At 40.7% G+C, this 14,779-nt stretch overlaps 2 protein-coding genes across 11 annotated transcripts in view; one reads left to right on the forward strand and one right to left on the reverse strand.

Moving 5' to 3' along the window:
• Positions 1–1,359: 1,359 nt before the first annotated feature.
• srsf10a (serine and arginine rich splicing factor 10a) lies at positions 1,360–7,969 on the forward strand. The gene is made up of 6 exons (XM_053488331.1): positions 1,360–1,508; positions 3,871–3,975; positions 4,896–4,999; positions 6,351–6,522; positions 6,642–6,677; positions 6,873–7,969. The coding sequence occupies exons 1-6, from the start codon at positions 1,444–1,446 to the stop codon at positions 7,162–7,164; spliced, it is 774 nt and encodes a 257-aa protein (XP_053344306.1). The 5' UTR covers positions 1,360–1,443; the 3' UTR covers positions 7,165–7,969.
• A 1,115-nt stretch (positions 7,970–9,084) lies between these two features.
• Positions 9,085–14,779, reverse strand: part of ubr5 (ubiquitin protein ligase E3 component n-recognin 5) — a 44,267-nt gene continuing 38,572 nt past the window's right edge. For 8 of the 10 annotated variants that reach the window (XM_053488324.1, XM_053488329.1, XM_053488327.1 and 5 more), the window contains 13 exons: positions 14,428–14,548; positions 13,974–14,319; positions 13,733–13,820; positions 13,236–13,380; positions 12,820–12,950; positions 12,652–12,712; positions 12,359–12,537; positions 12,179–12,263; positions 11,937–12,092; positions 11,575–11,688; positions 10,523–10,667; positions 10,283–10,368; positions 9,085–9,877 (listed from right to left, as the gene is read on the reverse strand). In XM_053488324.1, the coding sequence (XP_053344299.1) occupies positions 9,665–9,877; positions 10,283–10,368; positions 10,523–10,667; positions 11,575–11,688; positions 11,937–12,092; positions 12,179–12,263; positions 12,359–12,537; positions 12,652–12,712; positions 12,820–12,950; positions 13,236–13,380; positions 13,733–13,820; positions 13,974–14,319; positions 14,428–14,548 (1,870 nt within the window). In that variant the 3' untranslated portion in view covers positions 9,085–9,664. The remainder of the gene's footprint in view (positions 9,878–10,282; positions 10,369–10,522; positions 10,668–11,574; positions 11,689–11,936; positions 12,093–12,178; positions 12,264–12,358; positions 12,538–12,651; positions 12,713–12,819; positions 12,951–13,235; positions 13,381–13,732; positions 13,821–13,973; positions 14,320–14,427; positions 14,549–14,779) is intronic. The other 2 variants (XM_053488330.1, XM_053488321.1) reach the window with 1 other exon arrangement.

Below are 14,779 nucleotides of genomic sequence, written 5' to 3' on the forward strand. Positions count from 1 at the left end.
CAGCATATATAGAAAATCTATAGAATGAGGAAATAATGTACGAAGGGGGCTCAAAACGTTTTGAAATTTGCTCTGTTTACAACCTCTGTTTTTTTGCCATATGTCCTCCCTCAGAGACCTTAGAACCTAGAATTCACTATTAATGTTCTGGCAACTGGGAAAGAATTCTTAATGCACAATGCAGCGACTGTTGGAAAAGACGATTAGTATGCACTTGGTTGAGCTGCAGACCTCCCTCACCTTTCTCAGACATAGGGATGATTGGCTCTTTCTCTGGGTCGTACCTGTACACCCAAATTTCATCACCGGTAATGATCCTTGACATGAAGAAAGGGTCATCTAGAATGGAGTTCTTGGCAGAACACCGAGAACCCTTCTGCTCATGGGTCAGCAGCCTGGGGGTGAACCTGGCAACAACATGGTGCATGTTCAAACCACATGTGAGGATTGCCTGGACTTTTCCATATGACACACAGACAATGGCAGCAATGTTATGGATTGTTCTCTGACGATCTTCATGCACAAGTTGATGAATGGTTTAAACATTTTTGGGGGTTGAGCCCATTGCAGATCTTCCTGATCTCTGATCATCTTCCAGTGATGTTCTTCTGCTCTTGAAGCGCTCGTGCCACTCAAAACACAGCTTATTGCAGCATTGCCGTAAACTTGCTGAATCATGTTAAACGACTGTGTAGCAAATTTTTCCAGTTTCACAAAGAATTTCACATTTGATCTTTGTTCTAACTTGCTGTCCATGATGAAATAGCAGATGTTGTAGAACACATGGTCAGAATCGCACCAGTTGCAGAGCTCCTGATGTACACAGGACACTGTGTTTTGGCACGCTGACTTATGAACGTTGGAACTCCCTGTGACTGTGTGAAAGCTAAAACTTTTTGATACCACCTCGTACGAGGGATGTTCAGGTCAAACCGGGACTTGTAAAGTGAAATTTCTCCTAAGAAAGGGCTTAAAACCAATTGTAGTCCCGTCAAAAAAATAGCTAAACCCTCTCTCTGCCCTAGTGTGTGTGTGTGTGTGAACTTTCATTTTTAAGTGAAGGTCTTTAACAAAAACACTGCACTCTCTTCTTAGGAAATAAAGTTATTTTTACACAATCCCTCCATTTTCACAGCCTCAAAAGTAATGAAACAGTTTTGATTTGTTTTTTTTTATTAAAAAAAAAAAAGGTTTGTTTTTAATTCTGGGATGCAAATCATTTGCAGATAATAACTGCCTGACGATTTGAACCAAAATGAGTTAAGGTCAAGAGGATCTATGGGGGGAATTCTAGAGCGGGAGACGCCATTTTCCGCATGCGCACTACCACATCCATGACGTAGAATATCAGCAGCCACGAGTGCGCATGCGCAGAAACCGAACCCCCGACGTTGGCGGCCTACTGAAAAAAAGGTCTTTTGGTGTGCCTCGGTTTAATGCAAGATGGCGCGGTATTTGAGACCTCCAAACACTTCTCTTTTCATCAGGAATATTTCTGATGAAAGCAGGTGAGTTTTATAGCAGGCTGATGTAGCAACAGGAGAGTTTTAAATCTAACATGCAGAAAACACGTCATAAACACTGAAGCGCACACTAGCGTACTGGATAGTGTGTAGAAATAGTGCGCGAGGCGAACATGGCGGCCTGCGCGGTGTCGTGTTTCTGCGTACTGATTAGTGCGGTAGTGTGGACGTGGATGTGAAGTGTTGGTTTCCATAGAGATAATCTTTTACTGCTTAAACAAAAAGCGTTTTTTTATGTGTACATGGATTGCGCTTTTATTGTGCGTTTGGAAACCAAAAGCTTGTGGTAATAGACTAAAAATAGACAAGCTCTAAAAGGTTAATTACCAAAAAAGGTAAAAGGCTGAAGGCAGCTCGGGTAGCCGTGCTAAATATGGCTAACGCTGGCTAGCTGCGCGTGTTAGGTAGTTATAGCTAGCTAGCTAAAAACAGACCAAATGCTTTTGTAAGTTTTTTTTATCTTAACAGATAATTAATTTCTGAGGTATCTGTTTAAAAAGTAAAAACAGACCTGCTTATTAGTGAAATGTGTTTAATAAATGAATTTAGCTTAGCTGGTTTGTTCCAGTTGCTTTTTACCACGTGATCTGATTAATGATTACTTTTTAGTCTTAATATGGGAGGATGAGGTTAAAATGAGCTAAGTGTTGTTTTTGTTGTTTTGTACTGTTCAATACTAAGCAAAGCACAAGAATTAGATTCTGTACCTAATAAGTGTATTTATATATGCGTGTGTGTGTGTGTGTGTACATATACAGTACATACATATCAGTATATTGTGTGGATTAGGGCATTGTGTGTATTCTTGCTAAAATGTGAATCATGATTCTCTCACACAATTCTCTTTAAAATATGATTGCACTCAAATGCAATGAATTAATGACCCTTAAAGTGAATATAATGTTAACAACCTACAACACAGTGGTATCTCAACATACGAACGCCTCGCCTGACAAACTTTTGCCTCAGCAACTGAAATTTTGCAAGGAAACAGTGACTTTTAGTTTCGTTTTTAAACCAGCTGGTGCCAAGAGGCATCATAAATTTTATTGGTTTATTGATTCATTGGTTATTATCATAAAGGTTTATTGTCTATATTTTAATATTTTATTTCATTTGCACCTCTTTTTTTTTTTTAAATGTTTTGCATATTCGCAAAAATAATCGTTTGGGGTGGGTGCAACGGATTATCTGCATTTTCATCATTTCCAATAGAAAATTAAGTTTCGCAATACAAATTTTCCCCTTAAGAACTAAAATCCTGAACGGGTTAAATTCGAATGCTGAGGTACCACCGCTGTATATGAAAATGAAATTTTTACAAGCGTTTCTTCAGAAAGGTAACAATAGGCAACCTCATCAACTTTTATGTCATACTGTGAGCACATCACAGGCGTTCCTCATCGAGTGTGACAGTGTAACGCGATGCATTCGATTGGCTGTTTTTTTTATACATGTTTTAGAAGTTAGAACTTATTTTTATATATATATATATATATATAGTGTTTTGCCGGTTTTTCCTCAGAGTGTAAGCATAAAATGTGCTCACATGACTGAAAGGAAATGAGAAGTTTAAGCAATAAAAAAATCAACCAAGCACACACTTTTTTCACATTATTATTAGTAATTTACGGTTTGTTTAAGTGTTCCTTTATGCCACAGGTTCCCTGGAGATCTCTCTTCCCCTGTTTCACTGCTCTAAGGGCGTTTTCACATTGGACACGATTGATTTGTCCCGTACACACGAACGCTTGCGTGCCGCTCTCCAGCATTCGCATTGTTTTGGTCTCTGTTCTCGGGTACGTCTGTAGGTACATTGGTAACAGTGGGCACTTACTTGGTTTGTGAGCCGCCATGAAACAGAAGAGAACAAGGGAGTTAACCTTTGCACGATGCCTAGTACAAAAAGGAAAGTCAAGATCAGCGCGAGAGTTCCCTCCTAATCAGTCAGCTCAGAGGTTGAGATTGGATGCAGTGCGGCGATTTTAACAGCAATCTCCTTCTGTTCTTAGGTACTATTGGCTTCTATATCTGATTAAGTCCGTGCCCCGAGTATCATGCTGTATCGTTCTCAAGACCACTTATTCCAGCGAACTCTGGCACGATCAAAATTATCCAAATTTTGCAGTCAAGTGTTCTCTGAAACAATCCCGGGTCCCTACTGTGAAAACGCCCTAATGCACACCATGAACTCAGGTGGGGTATGTTAAATACTCTAATCAGGTGTGTTAGAGCAGGGGAAAACTCTATACTATGCAGAACAGGGTTGTTATTTTTAACGGTAAGCCTTACAGTGAGAGAACTCCCTCCAAACAAATGAGTGAACTATGATTTCATGATGCTTTAGGCCAGAGGATTTGCGTCGCGAGTTCGGCCGTTACGGCCCTATTGTAGATGTCTACATTCCCGTTGACTTCTATTCCCGTCGGCCAAGAGGATTTGCATACATTCAATATCCTTTATAAGCAATCAAGCGAGTGGTGTTTTTTTTTATTTATTTTTTTTATGGAGGGTTAAAAAAAAAAAAGACAAACCTGTTGTGGTTTTTTTGAAAGTGGAAAAAAAATATTGCAAGTGAAACTGTAAGATCTAATTTGATTGTATTCTGGCCACTGTGTCTCCTAACTGCTATTTCTTCTGTTGTCTCAGAAAATGTAAAGACATACAGTTCTGGAGACCGTCCCTCCAAAGAGTATTTAAGAGTAAAGGCTGAAGTAGAGTAGATTGAAGCCAAAGAGCCCGTAAGGATTCAGGCACCAAGCGATAGAGGGGAGAGAAAGAGAAAAGTTAAAGCTCGAAGATTCAAAGAGGAGAAAAAGAGGGCACCTGTTCCAAACAGAGAGAGGAAAAGAGCAAAAGATAATGGGGCAAAGACAAGCAGGAAACCTCCCAAGGCCTTCTGGGGAAGCGCTTAAAGAGAATAAAGGTCAAGCTCAAGGTCAAGCATGTTAAAGGTAACGAGAATTAACTTTTGTATCCTACCTTTGCTGCAGTCTGTGCATTGTCCCCTTTTTCCCTCCCAAGTCAGTTTTCTGATCTTACCTGTGTCATTGAGTTCTTTAGAGTTGATCCATGTTAATCTCGTAATTCTGCTTGCTGCCGAACGATTTCATCAATCAAGACGAATTTAACGCTTAAGAATTGAAATTACAATCTGATTGAGTAATTACCCCTCCCCTATTCATTATGATTTCTCCATCTTGAGCTCATTTTGCTTTCTCTATTAAAATTTAACTCTGTCACGTTGTAATGCTAAAATGAACGCGGTGTCCTCCGAGATCCTTTGAACGTGAGTGTCCATGTGATTGATTTAGCCTGTGTTTAAAAAAAAAAATGTAAAAAAAAAACGGAAAGCCTTAACAGCATTAGCACGTTCGAGGACGTCCGCGACGCAGAAGATGCTCTTCACAACCTGGACCGGAAGTGGGTCTGTGGGAGACAGATCGAGATCCAGTTCGCCCAAGGAGACCGGAAAAGTAGGTGTCCATCCATGGAAGTTGGAAGTTTACAATAATTTCCTTTTTAAAAAAAAAAAAAAAAAAAACAATCCATAGATTTCATGTTAACAGACTATAGTTTTGGGAAGTTGTTTAGGACATCATCTTTACACATGATGCGAGTAATTTTTCCAACAGTTGTTTATAAATAGATTATTTCACAATTACAGTTGGTCAGAAATTCACATACTCTGTTGACTTTGCCTTTAAACAGTTTGGAAAATCACGTCATGGCTTTAAAAGCTTCTGATCGACAACATTTAAGTCGATGAGATGTGTACCTATGGATGCATAAAGCTAAAAGTAAACACTGCTCTTCTGTCCAATTTGATTTTCTTTTTGTCTTCCTTTTATCTCTCTTGAATTGTGATACTTAAATAAACTGTCCTGCAATCATGTAAACTGGTAAAAGCTGAGCTATTTTGCTCCCATCAATCTGAAATGGATTACAAGAAATAAAATCATTATGGTAAATAAATGTAAGAGCGTAAGTATAGTAACTACTGTGTGGAAATTGGTTGCTTCAAAAGTAGACACATTTTCAACATTTGGCTGTTAAAATATATTTAAGATATTTAGCCTATAACAAACTTTGCATAAAGTAGTCTGTAGTCAAGATTATACAGACATTATGATTTCACTGTCTATTTTATTTTATATTTACTGAGGTTAGTTTTTTTTATCAACCAATCAAAGTTCTTGAATTGCTGAATCATCCCTAGCAACGGGGTCGACCACACCTTCTCACTAAGATTAAGGTTTATGTACTTGCCTGGTTACAAATCTAACTCGGGTACGCAAGTTCTGTCAGGAGGAATGGGCTAAAACTTGTAAGAAGCTTGTGCAAGGTATCCTAAAATATTTGCCCCAAGTTAAACAATTTAATGGTTATCAAATATGATCTGATGTGTATGTGAACTTCCTGATAAAAAAAATAATACTGAAATAAATCTTTCCCTCTACTGTTATCTGACTGTAATCCTAACTGACCTAAGACAGGGAAAGTGGACTAGAATTAAAAGTCAGGAATTGTGAAAACCCCAGTTTAAATTAGTATTTAGGCTAAGGTGTAGGCAAACTTCCGACTTTAACTGTGTCTGTGTCAGCAATTCAGGTCCTGCTTCTTTAAGCAGCGCTGAAGAACAATGTTTTTTATTTTTTATTTATTTTTTGCTCCGTCACAACCACTGCGATCGCTGAGTGGAAACACCAGAAGGTCGATTCTTTTCCCTGAAGTACGCTGTGGACAATTTTGTTGTTTTCTCCTTCTTCCAACTTCATCTTTTGTCACTTAGCAGCCACATACTAAACCTCTCTCTCTTTCTCACAGCCCCAAATCAGATGAGGTCCAAAGAAAGGCGTTCTCCTCGCAGCTTCTCCAGATACGACGATTATGAACGCGATGGCCGTTACCGGCGCTCCAGGAGTCGCAGCTACGACAGACGTCGTTCCCGCAGCCAGTCGTATGAGCGCAGGCCTCGCCGCTCCGATAGTCCCCGAGAGTGAGTCATGTGCTTACTTTGATACTTCACAACCTCACAACCCTTTTTTTTTTTCAATTAAAAACAGTGCTCTTATATGTTTGTCTGCCTCTAATGCACTTCGTGTTCCGCTCTTACAGGAGACACAGAAGAAGCAGGAGCCGTGACAATGACAGGTGGGTTTTTTTTCGCAGGTTATTCACGCTGAAATTAAGTTGTGTTAAGTGAAGTCACTGGACACATGACATTTAGTCGTTTCATTTAAGTCCTAAAACTTGATGGCTTAATGGTGGTATTTCAGAAGTATCTTGTATAACAGATTTTTTGTGGTGCTGTGTGGATCAATGCAGTTGTTTCTATCGCCCCTATAGGTCAAGGCACAGACGAGATCACGGACGAGGGCACCGCGGCGCTCCCTCCCGTAGTCGCTCGGGTTCGCGCTCCCCTTCCCCCGACTCCAGGCTCAAAATGAAAAGCAGGAAATCCCACTCCGAGTCCCGCTCACCACGTCCGGCCGCCAGCGAGGACGCACCACAGTCCGGCGGCGCACGAGAGGACGAGGAAACCCGTCCCAGATCAGCGTCTCGCTCCTGCTCTCGCTCAGTCTCCCGTTCGCGCTCCCGCTCTAGATCTTGGGCCGGACGCAAATCCGGAGGCCATTAGGACTGGACTCTGTGTGAGGATCGGAGGTGTTTAATACTGTAACTCGTGCAGCTCTCTGGCAAACTGTATAACTAGTCATATAACAGCCTCTCTTTGTTTTTTTCGGGAAGTTTTGGTTTTTGCAGGTTTCCTTTCGGAAAACGTGTAATTCTTGTTTCTTCTTCAGCAATAGGTTTCAGGATCAGTGGATGTTTGTGTTGCGAAACACCCAACATTATCATCATTACTGATTAATAATCAATGTGATCCAGTGTTTTGTTTTTGTTTTGTTTTTTGTAACAGCTCAGTTATTTTTGTCCCTTAGTTATTCAATTTGGTGATGAACCTGCAAGACGGCTGGTGTTTGACTTGTCACCAAAAAAAAGTGTCTAGCCTTTGATCAAAAAGGACAGATTTATGTTAAATTTATACTTGTGATACTTAGAAATATAGTTATCAAAAGAAGCATTGTAGAGAGTACAGTATTTTCAGTGTGTATTTTTTTTGTATCGGATCTGAAATGTTCTCGGTTTGTATAAATATCTTGTTTTAATCTAGCATAGCTAACCTGGATATCCAGCTGACATCCCAACCAAATCTCTTAGACTTGTAGAAAGAAACTCAGCTGTCTTCCAGGAGATTAAACATTGAGCTTTTTTCCCCTCCTCCCCCTTTTTTAAAAAAAAAGTTGAATGATAAATGTATTCCTTATTTTGTCATGTTGCTAAAGCTACAGCAACGTTTTACCTTTTTCATGCTGGAGATGGAGCAGAAACGTGAGTGAAAAGCTCGTGTGTGAATAAAATGTACACTTGGTTGTTTAAAACGTGTCCAGTTTGTGTGCTTTTCTATGACAATAAGAGCTGAGCAAGTAAACCTGAATAATTAGTTATTTTAAAATTTTTGCTTGAATTTAGACAGATGTTAATCACCCATTGAAGCCAAACAGATAAGTGCAGGTCACAAGGGATTTTGTCACCTTGGTGCTAAATTCTGAGGTGAGGTGTTGTTGGAAGTCATCTGTTCTCATCTCCCAAATCTTTACACCAAAGTCTGTGGGAAAAACTGGAAAATTCAGATCTCACGTTTCTATATTAAAGCCTGCATGTGGGTTTTTTTCCCCTCCTGATTCAAGTTCCAGTTCTGAGAATTTTTCTTTATGCAAGATGTTACAGAAAGCCTTTTTATTCAACATTTTAATATTAATATAAAGTAAATGATTTTAGTTAGTCCGCTCTCATGAGGCCAGTGACGGACAGCTGTATGTTAAATGCGTCTTTAGTTTCAGCTGTAACTGACTCCAGGACATGATTTATTCGGACTCCAGTATCCCTCTTGCTGTTTAATAATCTGTCACTTCAGGTGAAACTGTTTTGTATGTGTTCACGTCACGCACAGCAAGGCTCTGGCATGGTACATTTATAAGCTCTGATGACTTCACTTGTGTTAGAACATACTTGACTAATTATTTCACTTTTACAAGGTGGAAATGTAAAATCACACCTCCAGTATCAGTTGGTTCATCCTGAGCTGGATGAACCAACTGTTCCACTCAGTTATAATGAAATGCTTAACTGATAATGACCTCTAGGTCTTTTAATTTGTCCATTATCCAAAAAGAGACAGACAAAGGATCGCCTTCATAAGCTAGCCTCTCTGTGCGGGTACAAGTTATGATGTTTCTCAAAAAAAAAAAAAAAAAGCTTTGTGCTGCCCTTTACTTTTGCCTCTGTAACTGTGTGCTTTTAAATTCTCATTTAAAAACAGAAGCTGCCTGGTGAGACCAACCATAAAAAAAAACTAAATTCTGCTATTAAAGCACATCAGCCTGATAAGGAGTGGAGTTTGAGGTCAGCACAGACATGAACCCAAAAGACAGTGAACCCTTTTTTAATGTGTGTGTGTATGGCATCAACATTAGGGCAGTGAATAAAAAGTGAATTAATGGTTTGCATCCAAGTTTATTTTGAAATTCCCTACGCCCCCTATACAAGAAAAACTGACTTTTTCCACAAAGGCAGCAGTGAACTCTCAGTCATAATGTTTATGTTCAGGGCAATGAAGGGGAAAAACAAATGCATAATCACAGTGAAATCTTCCTTTTTTTTTTTTCTTAAATACATCTGCTGTCATCTTTGGCTGCGGGGGCCGACAGTTTGCTGTCGGGCCGGGTTTTTCCTCGGGAGTTACAGTTCGAGCCAATGGAGCCAATGCAGGAATGTACATTATATACTTGTGAAGGGGGGGGAAGAAAAACAGAAATAACGGAAATAAAAAACGAAATGAGAACAATATGGCGTCCTCCTTCACAACCCAGACTGCAAAAAAATTACAAAAAAAAAAAAAGAAAACAAAAAGGGAGGGGAAGGAGATTGGATGAGGGGTGAATTCTAATACCGCCAAGGATGGGACAGCACTTTCTTTTAAATTTCATAAAACTGTATAGACAAAAAAATCTACAAAAATGGAACTAGTAATAATAATATTACACAACATGTAAGTAAACACTCGTCGTCACCCTCTACACAAAGCCGAAGTTCTTGGTCTTGATGGCGAGGAGAAGCTTCTGTTTCAGGATCTGTTTCGAGGAGTAAAGCGGAACGTAGAGGCGCGAGATGCACGTGTTGGCCGTGGGGAGGTGCTGGTCGTCCGGGGGCCTGATAGTGATGGACGGCATCGGCTGAAAACCTTCTTCGCTGGCTGGTAGGGACGGGCTGGACGTCCAGAAATATACCTGCAGCAAAAAGAGAGACAAAGAGAGAGAAAGAGTCGTCTCGTGTCAGGTGATAATATTGCACAAAGCACAATCTATGACTAGAGATATTAGTGCTTATATGGTGAATATACACCTCTACTACAATTAAGCATTACAACAATGATAATTAATAATATAATTAATAATATTTAAATAAGCTGTATTTCTATATCTATATAGAACATACATATGACAGTATATAGTATGAAGTGGTAACTGATTTATTCAGTTTTACTACATCTGTACACGCATGCAATTCTTTAATCTTGACTGGATTGAATTTTTAGAAACAGAAATATATATGTAAATTGCTGCATCTGCAAAATTATATAAATTGTGCTGCTGTCATGTGACTGGGTTTAAAGTAAAGGAGAAGAGTCTTACCAGATCCTGCCTCTCAGTCATGCTCATTTTCTCCACAATGGACCAAAACCAGCGTTTAAACTGCAGCAACTTCTCTGCGTTTTCACCTGTAGATAAAAAAATAAAAATAAAAAAAAACAATAATGAGGAAAAAAAAAAAAAAAAAAAAAACTCTGCAACGACCTTTCAGGTGACTGTTTTTTTTTAAAAATTATAATAATCTGCTATAAAATAAAATAGGGAGTCGGGTCGGTTTTGTACCAGATTCATCGTTGAAGGAGGTGAAGCTGATGAGCATCTGCACGTTGACCTCGCCGCAGCCGTTGACGAGTAGCCTGAAGTCTTCGGCTGTGAGGTCCTCCAGAGCATTCTTAGGAAGCACGTCCAGGAGGCCCTTCCTCATGGCCTGGAAGAAAGAAAAAATATATATATATTTTTAAAATTAAAGCCATCATTGATTTTTATCATTAGATTAGGGATTTATTTGTTAATGCATTTACCCATCTATTTACTGCCTACTACCTTAAGTGTACGTTTTTTGTTCCTCGTTTTTTAAAATCCTGGTCTGTTTTAATAACCGGACATTTGCATCTCATCTTTATCATACGCTAAAAATTTATTCATCCATAAATACTGCAACAAAAAACTAATTTTCTTTTGTTATTATTTTCATTTAATTTCATTGCTGCATCATCAATTGAAAGTAAGAGCATTTCCACCTGCACGTTGTGATAAGAGCTTACAGGATCAGGAATAAACAGCTTTGTGGCCACAAGAAAACCACTTGTAAGTAAGTCTAATCAGGAAAAAAAAAAAGGCTTTAATATGCTAGGGAGGATAACTTAAGACTTTGCTTTGAGCATGAGGAATCATTTTGACACATGAACTGAGCACCACAATGCACACCATAATCAAAACTAGAGGTAGAGCTAACGGTACTGTACGGGTAAAGCCTGAAAAATGCTATTTAACATGACAAAGTGCTCTGGAGCATAAAGAAGTGGGAGTTAAAGGAAAAACCATCATGCATAGAGCCCAGTATCCGGGGTCAGCTGATGACCTTAACGTACTGAATGACCAGGTGATTACATTTATACATTTTTTCTTTCCTGGTGATGAGTGTATTCCAGGAAAACTCTCAAACTCTTGAGTGTTGCATTTTATTGGTTTTGACAGTTTAAAGCAAGTCGACACGTGATTATATACAAGCTAGAGAATTATGGACATAAACATGAAATGTAGCTCAAACATGAAATAAAGTTTCAGTTTGGGTGCAAACAAAAATCGCTAATATGATGTGAATCTTTACTCACATGCAGAGGCTGCTCTGCTACAACCAGCATCCTGTGTTCAGCGTACTTCCTCACATACTCGTACACGTTCTGAGGAGTCACGGGCATGCTGCCGCCGCCAGCCAACAGCTCCACCTGATTAACAAGTTAAAGCAAAACAGAAAAGTGGTTTAAAGTCTAAACATGGATCTAGATCTCTTAAAAATAAATGCAACTTGACGAAATTTGCACCCTGCTAGCTCAAGATAGCCGTCACTATGGGGTGAGTAACTACCCAATGACTTAAGCACTAAAACAGTCCAGGTAAAACCTTACTCGGGAATACAGATGGAAAAAATGCTATTTAACATGAGGGAATAAATATTAAATGCAGCTGGTGTTACCTGTCCGGATCCTTCCTCCTTGCACAAGTCGATGGCGAAGGCGAGGTCCATGGCAGCGAACACCGCCTCGGCCTCGCTCGACTGCGAGTGGCGGATGAGCTGTCGCAAACTCTCGTACATCACCGGGTCAAAAAACGCAAAGTCATGCCAGTTCACCTGCGTTACACACAAACATCAGTCATTTGGTAAAAGTTTTCATTTTTTCAATTACCATAAGCGACGTGATTTCAAACCATACCCACCTTTCTACCCAGCAGCACTTTGATGACGTGCCTGTTCAGGGTGATGGGGCAAAGTTCATTCTGCAACAGACACAAGCCGAGTATTCTGGACGAAAAGAGTGGAGAAGAGAAGTTTGTGAAATCACATAGAACCGGTGCTTAAACTTTATTTATTTTTTTAAATCGCCTTTTTGCGCATACCTGCCGATGTTGCGGAAGCAGTTAAGTCTGGCCTCAGAGTTTTTCCCAGGCCGGGGGGAGTAGAAGCCCCTCTTTCCAGGCTGGTAAAACAGGGGCGCGTTATCGTCGCCGTCATCCGTATCGTCCAGCTCCATGTCCACCACACTGCGGGTGGAAGCATGTCTCTTCCTGTTCTCCTGCTGAACGAGCACACATGCTGTCAGAATCTGACGACAGAACTACTCTCCGTGCCTTGCTTTTACGGAAAATGTAAAAGTATAACCAGATATAAATAACGCGCAGTAAAGCCGCACCTGTGCTTTCTCTGGAGCGTCGAGAAGACCGAGATCCAGTATGCTGTCGGCACCGTTTTCCCTTTAAACAAACAAATAGAATGAGTGAGAGAGGAACAGACCAGACAATGACCTTCGACTGAAGACGTCAAAGGAACAAGAAACCCTTAGAAGTCGGTCGGTCTGTACCTCCCGTGTGTGATGAGAAGCTCCATGGCCTCCTCTACACGAGCTCGGAGGGAATCCTCACTGGCCAGGAGCAGCAGCAGCTGAGCAGGTGAAAGCTCCAGCAACATGCCTGTGATTTTACTGGCAAACGCCTGGAGAGAGAAAAAACATGATTGTGTAAAAATGATGGCCATCACGCAAATCTGTACATCATCACCCTGCATTATCTTGAATGATTTATATGCGCCTATCTATTCTGATCAAGGTGCGTACAACTAAAATGAAATCTTTGACTAAGGCATTGTTCTACTCTGGAGTCCCATAAAGACCCTAAAGGCTCAACCCCAATTCATCTCACATCACTGTGTTAATTGAGTCGTGTTCATGCCTCTGTTAAATAAGCGAGTGAGTGAGTGAGTGAATGAGTGAGTACATACTGGCTGCATGGCATGGACCCGAGGGTAGAGACGCTCCCCTAAAGCCTGCCTGTGAGCAGGCAGCGGGTCCGGCTCGTCACTCGGGTTCCCCTCCGAGGCAGGACGGAACGGCCTGGTGTCAATGGACAGCTGCCTGCGAGAGTCCCTGTAGCACATAAGGACACGGATACAAGAACCAGAAAGCATTTATATTATATAATTATAAACACTGAACACAAATATGACAGATAAAGAATTATCAGTTTGGACGGAATACAGATTTAGCCGACTCAACTCGTGTCTTTTGTAAATCATTTTGCAAGCTCATGAGCATGTTAAAAGACTTTTTTTTTTAAAATGCACTGTTGCACACAGACCCTTTTAATAAATCCTAACTCTACTATGCATAAAGATTTTGTACAAACTTTTGATTCCCCACGCCCTGTGTACTTTTATTCAAGGATAACCTGAAGAGCATTAACGATCGCCATGCTGTACCAAATGCAGCTCAGTCTTACCTGTCACGGTCTCTTCTGGATCCTGCCCTCAGGCCACCACTCCTCCTCTCCCTCTCCCGGTCTCGGTTTCTCAAGCGCTGCATCAAATCTACACAGACACAAACACATGTTGAAAACCAGTGACATCCATATGATGATTAAAAAATAAATAAAATAAAAAAAGTCTCGACAACCAGACACATTATTTTTTGTAAAGTAAATTGCAAAGATTTTTCTAAAATTGTTGAAAGGTGGGTCTTACTGCTAGCCTGCATGCCCTTGCTGACGCTCTGTACGCAGTCGAGGTTGGGCAGTTTGTCGTTGGACAGGAACGCCTGCGCGATGGCTGTGTAGAAGCTGCGTGCCACGCCGCTGCCCTCGCCAGGCTCGTCCTTGAACGTGACCTTGACGCGGTGCACAGCCATGGGCGTGCTGGTGCAACGGCGCCCGAAGTGCGTGTTGAGCTGTCGCATGGTCTGCTGGATAAGCTGGTCGCGATCGCGGTCGACCTCCAGAGCCAGGTCGCGAGACTGCAGGTTCCGCAGCTTCTCCATCTCCCGTCGGAACTTCGACTCCTTCACCTCGAAACCACCCAGCTCCGTCAGGATCTGGAAGGGAAAAAAGAAAAAAGACCACATGGGGTTGGTTTGAGTAAACATTTGAAAGTGATTACTCAGAGTCAAGTGTTGGTTGTGACTTCACGTTCCAGGACTTACAGATCCAGGTTCAGCCCCAACATCCTCCATAAAGACACGGCCGAAGAGCTCGAGGGAGAGACGCCACCGGCCCAGCAGCATGTCGTGAGAGATCACCATCCCCATGAAGCTACAGTGAGGACTGCAAAAATACAACACCAAAAATTAAAACAAAAAAAAAATAAAAACAACTACTAACTAACTAGACAGACTGGCGCACCATTTTTAAATCTTTTGATTAAATTAAAAAAAGATTTACAGAAAAAGCATGGATAGGAATAAAAGCAACCAGTTAAAACCCAATAATCGCTGCTCATGTTAGATTCACCATCATGACCATTATTTATTTTATGAAGGACTGTTCGTCTTAAAC

This window comes from Clarias gariepinus, chromosome 26 (assembly GCF_024256425.1).
Source record: "Clarias gariepinus isolate MV-2021 ecotype Netherlands chromosome 26, CGAR_prim_01v2, whole genome shotgun sequence".
In the NCBI taxonomy this organism is placed as follows: domain Eukaryota; kingdom Metazoa; phylum Chordata; class Actinopteri; order Siluriformes; family Clariidae; genus Clarias; species Clarias gariepinus.